This window comes from Apteryx mantelli, chromosome 16 (genome assembly GCF_036417845.1).
Source record: "Apteryx mantelli isolate bAptMan1 chromosome 16, bAptMan1.hap1, whole genome shotgun sequence".
Taxonomy (NCBI): Eukaryota; Metazoa; Chordata; class Aves; order Apterygiformes; family Apterygidae; genus Apteryx; species Apteryx mantelli.
In genome coordinates this window covers 10871378-10879160 of record NC_089993.1, presented here as the reverse complement: position 1 = coordinate 10879160, position 7783 = coordinate 10871378, and the positions used below count along the sequence as shown (strand labels likewise).

The following is a 7783-nucleotide window of genomic DNA, read 5'->3' as shown; positions in this document are numbered from 1 at the left end:
GCTTCATAGCTTTTTGTAAGAATCTTTGCCAACAGAGTATAAACAGAAATTTGTACTCATAAACATGGATCAGGGCACTGAACATTCTCCTTATGAAATTTTGGTATTCCATCTTATCTGAGAAACTTGCACAGTTTCTGCTTGCCAAAGTAAAATACATCTTAGGTTCATGAGACTGAAGAATTATATTTGAGTACTGCATGACCAGAGCTGCTTGGCCAAGAGCAATCAGCCAGTTGTGATGTCCCAGGGAACTTCTATCCATAGATGAATTGAGCCTCAGTGTCTGTAAACTGTTGGATCTCCAGAGAAGTCCCACTGCAGGTGCATCAGCTGGGAATCATGACCCTTCACATTCTCGCCTTCTCCTCTGTTGGCATGAAAATTCCAGCAGAAAACATCAGCTGTGTACATTGCACCCCCACTTTGTTTTAGAAGTTTATTTGGTTAATGTAATAATCTGGGATGACATCTGAGTCCCACCAAAATTGTTCTGGTAATAATACTTAGTCACAGTTAACAGAAATCAGATATTTGGACTTTCTTCCAAATATGCAGAAAAGCTGAATTCTCACAGGAGCGAGGAATTAACAGAGATGCTGGCTGGGCATAGATAAAATTTCCACTTATTTTAAGTGGTTCTGAGCACTTTAAACCCCTTTAAAAATCTCAGCCATGATATCTCATGCCCCAGTGGGGTTGCTGGATGTCTTGTTGAATCTGCTGATTAACACATGTCACTCATCTAATATGATTATGGCCCAGGTATGATCACTGTTTGACACTCATTTTTAGCCAGAACAGGAGTAGACTTTATGCACTTTATTTTTTTTAATCTAAAAGTTTAAGAGAATATACTGTTCCCTAAGGGCATTCTGTGTGTGTATCTCCTCCTGGGAGCTACCACACTGAACTGAGCCACAGTAATACCCTTTGTAGACAAGCTAGCTGGCTAACACTACACTTAGAGACCATGATCATAAAAAATCACCTTATGCTTCCCCACCTACCTATCGCTCCCGTGTTACTGATGAAGTAGTTTCCCAGTGGCACAGCCACCATACAATGTGCTCTACCCCCTCACTCCAACTCTTGTGCTGCCAGTGCCAGTCTTCACATGGGTATGACACAAATCTGCTGCGGGTTAAAACCACCCCTTCCTTTTCGCTGGATTGGTTTAAAGCGGATCAGCTCCCCAGCCTAGTGGGCAACGTGGCTGCAGGAATGCCCAGAGCAGCAGGAAGGGGAGGGCAGTGCAGGACAGGGAAGAGGAGCTGGAGGTGGGCGGACTGCTTCTTGCTGCAGCACTGCCAGCTTCCAGGGATCATCAGTCTAAGACACCAGCCCAGGGATGAGTAATTCTGCCACCTTCTGCCATCTTCCCTGCTCACAGCAAACAGCAGATGACTGATAAACAATACAAATGTGAAAAGTCAGGTTACGTAGCAGTAATAATAAAGTTTTCATATGGATGATTAGACTTTTTTTAAGTGCTTTGGCAAAAAATGGTCATGGGAAAGATACATTACAGCTTTCTGCAGATTCAGCGAGCTTAGTTGTTTTTTGCAAAAAATAGCTTTATGCAAGTGCTTTATATGCAAGCTTGAGCTGAAGATGGAAAAACAAACAACCTGGTAGACACTGGGAGGTATAGGAGGGAAACACAGTTCCCAAGATCTGAGAAAAGGAGGCTGCTGAGAAAAGCCATCTGTTTACTGTGTCCTTAGCAGGACTGTACAGAAATGTCCCCTTTTGGCAGTGTAGTTATTAACAAATGTAAAGAAGCAGTAAGCGAGTGTTGGAACATGGCTTCAGTCTGTTTTTTCCTTTTATGGTAAAGCTGCCAACTTGCTGCTTCATTGTGATAAACCATCTGATTTTGTTTGTGATTAAGCAGAACTAGCTGGTCTATTGAGAACAGAAGGGGATATGATTCTCACAAGCAAACTGAAGGTATACTGATGAAAAAGCTAAGCAGATTCCAGACAAAAGTCAATCGCGTGTTTAAGTAGGCAGGTGGTTTTCAGAATGTAAAAGTAGGGCTGTATACTATTAAAAATCAAAGGGGAATGCAAAAATTTCCAAAATGTCTAAAATAGACAGGTGGACATGCCCACCTAAAATAGGGGATGGACATGATGTTCTTCAAGGTAGTGTCAAATTAAAAAAAAAAAAAAAGAAAGGCTTTAACCAAAGACATTCGGGGACCTATAAGACATATTTTGTTACCTTGTAAACCGCAGGAATTATGTTTAAGGAGCTTCATTTGTGCAAATCATTCTCTTCTGATAGATCTATTTGCATAAAGGTGCAGACTCCCAAAATAGGGCACAATCCGTTATACATAGAATAAAATATTTTGGAACAGAAATAGGAGCAATCAAAGTAGAGAGCCCTTGAAGGTAACGGAGACAAGTATTTGCAGTTCAGGGCATAACAGAATAGGACTAGTTTGTTCACTCTCCCACAAGGCACTTGGTGCAACTGCTGACCTTTCCAATACTTCTTCTTTTACATTTCAGCAAAGGTGCCCATATGCACCCATGCAAAAACCTGCAGTGGGTCAATTTACCTTCAAGAGGGGTCTCTCACTTGCTCTGTGGCCCCAGATCTCTTGTGCTGAGCGTCTTGTCACGTTCCCCTAGATGGGAAGCAGGCAGGCAGGCAATCTCTGGGGATTGATGCCGTGGCAGCGGAGAAAGCTCCCGGGGTAGTCAGCACTGGCTGGGAGGCAACAGAGGGCTGAACAACGCAATGGCTAGGGAAGGACGCTGTGCTGAATGCAAGGTGCCACTGAAAGGAAGATTTAGTGGTTGAAGATCCTAAACAGAGAAAATACTGGGGAGGAAAAGGACAGCAATGGGGAGAAAAGAGTGGTGAGAAAATAGTTGGCTTGGAGGAGACCTACTTTTTCTAATGTCCCCTGAGCTCAGAAATTCCACTGGCAACTCTGTATCAAGGAATAGCTTTTATTTTCTTTATGGTATTTATGGGTTTGTGATGTAATATTGATATATGCCCATGGTTTCTGTTTACACAACAGTGTATTTTAGCAAAAATTCTACCGTGTTCTCACTTTTTTTAACTTGAAAGAAAGTCTAGCTCCATATCCTGCAGTGAAAAATAAACATGGCTCACAGCTCCTCTCATCCAAAATGTTTATGTGGGAGAGTCCTGCTGTGCTGATTGCTGATAAATATCTCCAATGGAAATGTAATGACTCATTTTGCACCAATTTACCAACTACAGCAGTTAAGTGGTCCTATTTATTGTGTGAGTGTTCAATAAAGCAGTTGATATTACCAGATTTGCTTGAATGCTGTTGAGGAACTGGGAGTAAAAACAGTTGTTTAATATCATTCCATGGCAAAGCAGAATCTACTACTGCTTTTCCTAGACTGGCTGTGGTCCAGGCAGCAATTAAAACCTGCAAGCTTAATAGGTCAAATTTATCTCCATTATCTTTACACAGGACAGAAAGTTTGTTTACTGTAGGTAGTTATACGATATTTATTACATACAGGGTCAGTTTTAGGGGCAGGCAATCAGACGGATAGCTCTGCAAGTCACTAACACACTGAATAAAAAAGGAGGAAGTGGTTCATGCCTTACCTCTGCCCAGAGGCTCAACAGCTCTAATGCTAGCTCTGCACCTGATAGTTAGTATGAAAACATACAAAAACCTTTACTTCTGCTTTAATTAACAGACTGCTTCAAGTCTGAGATCTGTAAATTATGCACATATTTCAAAAATGTATTTCACCTGCCTAGGAATTTATTTTTCTAAGCAAGCAGCTTGTTTGCAGTCTGTGCAAGGCCATTTCTGACAGCCTCGCTCAAAGAAGGGCCAACTTCGATGGCAGATCCGGTTGCTCAGGGCTGTGTCCAATCTACGCCATCTATCTCCAAGGGTGGAGATACCACCCTTCTTGGGACAACCTATTCCCATGCCTGATCATCCTCACAGTGAAAATTTTTTCTACCTCAGAGATAATCACTGCAAGCAGACTAGTCAGGCACGTTTACACAGACGGCAGATTTTATAGCCTTCCGTTATCACAGACTTTTGGGGAAGTCTCGTTTCCTGGAAAATATTGCCTGGAAAAATATTCTAGTGTTGCTGAGCATATTATGAAACTTTAGCGTGTGTTAATTGTGTACCACAGCCTACAGATCTTAGTTTGAGATTTTTCTACCTTGTGGTAGAAAATTCTTTGTATTCTGAGGTAAAGAGAGATCCTGACCTCAAATGCACAAACAAGGAGGGATATGGCAAGAGCAGGTTACGGAGTTAGGATGCAATCCTGAACCTTGGTCCCTATTATAGTGTATTGGACTCTGCTGCGCTGAAACCTCTCACATCCCTTACATAGTAGAGATTGTCTAATGAAGATTTTGGCTCACCTTTTTACAAACTTTGATCCAGTATGTGTTTGACGGTTTTGCTCAGAGTAAAAACCATGCAGAATACTTAGGTACTTGTTAACATCTCTTGTAAAACATGTGAAGTATCTTGTTTGGGCTTATTCTTCGGAGGATACCTTAGAGAACATATTTATCTTCTTGACAGAAGTCCCCTCTAAATCTGAAAAGAAACGGAGAGAGTACATTTTTCAGGTATTGGACTACTCTGCTTTGAAAATCTAAAGCTTTGCATGATCAGGTTAAAAAATTTTAGCCTTTGATACCTTATCTATCCAGACTTCATCTTGAGTGGGCTTTTCCATACTTTGTAAGCACAGTCAAAACTTCAGTTTCAAGCTTGAATTTTTCAATTATAATCTTCTTACAGAGAGCTTGATCTTTTTGCTGTTCTCATTACAGTTTATCTCTAAAGGAATTTACAAAAAATATTTTTGAACTCTTAACCTTTTGTTCAATTTTGGTACAAAATATTTCCATTAGAGATGCCTATTTAAATGCTAGGGCAAATTAAGTAAGATGTGAACCCAATATTTTTGACTAATGGCGAATTGTCAGATTTTGGAAGGTCTAGACAGTTTGTTTAATGTAAATCCTTATAAATATAAGTGGTTCTGTCAGGACATACCCATTTTTCCTAATTAACGGATTTTTTTCTTTATTCACAGATCGAGAAGACCAGTCTATTCTCTGCACGTAAGTAGAATCAGCTATTTAAGTACATCTCTACATTATAATGTTTTTCCTTATTCAAAGTTGACTCAAATCCTGATGGAGCTGGGTCTATTGCCCTGGCCTTCAATGGGCTTGAACTCCAGTCCCACTAGGAGATTTACCTGTTGATCAAATACAAAGGTGGCAGCAGGGCCTTAGGAAGTCTTTAATGCACAAGCCTTTTGCTTTAAAGTGACTTTCTGAATTCAGAGGAGTTAGCATGTACGAGGGGTGCTTGGGGAGTCTGGCTGTCAAACTGTGAGCGTAGAAGGAAAAAGAGATTTTAAGTATTCCCTAAAGGAAACTCAGCAACCTCTGAGGAAAGCAGAGCATCCTGGATATTTCTTCAACCACTTCTCATTTTTTGCTGTCGGTACCTCACCATCACATCCTAAATCAGTTGTCATTACAAAAAAGTGTGATCTTTCATGTTCGTGTTGTTATTTTGGGCTGTTTGCACATATGATAGCTAGTGTTGTGCTAGTATTGCCTACACGACCCCCTTTGGCTTGGTAACGTGTGCCTGGTGAGCCGGTCGGTTCCCTGGGGTCTGCGCAGAAAGCACGGGCGCCCTGACGGCGTGGGCTCGGCGGTGCTGCACCTCCCAGGCCTGCATGCTTGGCGCAACCTGTTTGGGCAGGGTGGGACACCAGCTAAGCCAGCTCGGTGTTGAAAGCTCCAGTTTTCTGAGTCTTGGCTTGCTGAAGGCCTCCTCTTGGAGCGTTGACCTGATGGTGTTCAGATATCATCACACTGAGGGATTCAGCAGTTGTACCGGGTCAGGCCCTGATTTTACTGCAATGAGCTTTGCTGTGCAGAATGTACTACTTTAATATCACAGGTAGCTTCTATTTGGCCTTTTTTTGACCATTTCTCTATTCCTTCATCAAACTGTTGCCATTCAGTTGGTTTTATTTACTTGAATGCCATTGAGGATGCTTTTGAATTAATTTTGTGTTCACTGCATCTTCCAGTTTTCCTGATCAAAGGTGGGATTTGGTTCTGTGTAAATAGGAGTCATCATTGTTTGCAGAAGGTGGCACACATATCATTTATATCAGCTCCATACAGTGAAGTTGTAGTCTGTTAAATACTATAAACACACATAGTTCTGAAGTGAAGTGTTTTTGGGAGGTCATCCATCAGAATATGATTACTAAGTGAGTGAATATATACTTATATCCTAGTTTTTTAAAAACAATGCTACTGATCACCAACAATATAGATATTTGAGAGTGCCACTGCTGACTGGAACAAATTTATCTTCTAAGAAAAACTAAAAGTTGTAGACTGGATCCAAAACCCATAAGGGCCAGCATAGCTCTGACCTCTGTTCTAACCAGATTCCATGCATGTATATCAACTAAGACTCTGCCCCAAAACACATTAAAAACAAAAACAACTCTAAAATTGATGCAATGATGAAATAAAAATTGACTATCACTATCTTCCCAGGATGAAACTTGTCATGGTAATGAAGACTAATTTATAAAATGCATTTCCTCCTTCTATTCCTGTACTTTAGTTTATTTTTCCACTCTTCAGATCTTCTTTTAACTTTGGAATATTAGAATTTTTAAAAAAGGACCTTTCTTTTGCAAATCTATGCCTTTTTGTTCAATCAAATCCTTTAAAAGTTCCACCCCCGATAGCTACTATATATATTGAATACAAAAATAAATAAATGTTTTTTTCTTATGTAGCCAGCTAAACTGGGAAACATAATCAAATCATTTCATAACAGTAATACATAAAATAGAGAGAATAAAATGTCTTTCCCATTTTGAAAACAGCCATGGTATATGATTCATCTAGATGTTCAGAACAACTGCTGTATATTGGATGGGCATCATTATCTGTAGTTTAAACTGGCCCTCTCACCAGTCTTTTAAGTCAAAAAGATTAGGCAAATTAAAATCAATGTACACAGCTTTAACTACTACTGCTTTATCACCATTGGCCTTATTTGGCTGTACAGAAACAAGAATGATCACTTGGCTTTTAGCTAGGCAGCCCTCCAGCACTAGCACTTAGCATTATTTTATAATTAATTGCTAAAAATTCTAAGAAATTATCTCTTTGTCTAAAATTTATAACAATAATTGAAGAGTTCATGGCATTGATCAGCTGGAATCTTTTCTTTAAATAGCTATAGACTCAAACTTTCCAAGGCCCAGTACCTAAATTGTAAAACAAGATTGCAGCTATAAGTATTCATATGTAAATGTTTCTGGATGCTGCCAAGAATTCACTGATACTTAGTGACACTGCAATGTAGACTCTTATTCTTCCACTTACTGATACCTCATCTCCCACAAATAATTTTTAGTTATTTACTTTATGGGAATTCAGCAGGATAGCCAAAAGCCAGGTGCAGAAATACAAGCAGAAATTGTGTACCTGATTTTTAAACGCCTCATGCAGTGTGGTTTCTACTACTTCTCCTGCAAAATTATTTCACTGTTAGTACAGCTCCCCTGGAAACCAAAGGCCTGGTGGGGATGCAAAGCACCCCGGACTCACCTGACATGGGCTGGGCTGCAGCCCGGGGTATGTGTTTGCACCTAGGTCTGAGAACTGGGGAGTGACCCCCTGTTCTTAGGACCTCACCCTCAGCTCATTGAACCTACCCTCGAGTTGCTAAGTA

General features: G+C 40.3%; 1 protein-coding gene across 5 annotated transcripts in view; it reads left to right on the top strand.

The window, feature by feature from the left end:
- Positions 1–7783, top strand: part of MYH11 (myosin heavy chain 11) — a 64361-nt gene that overhangs the window by 15507 nt on the left and 41071 nt on the right. For all 5 annotated transcript variants that reach the window (XM_013940174.2, XM_013940173.2, XM_067306251.1 and 2 more), the window contains one exon: positions 5091–5118. In XM_013940174.2, coding sequence (XP_013795628.1) covers positions 5091–5118 — 28 coding nt within the window. The remainder of the gene's footprint in view (positions 1–5090; positions 5119–7783) is intronic.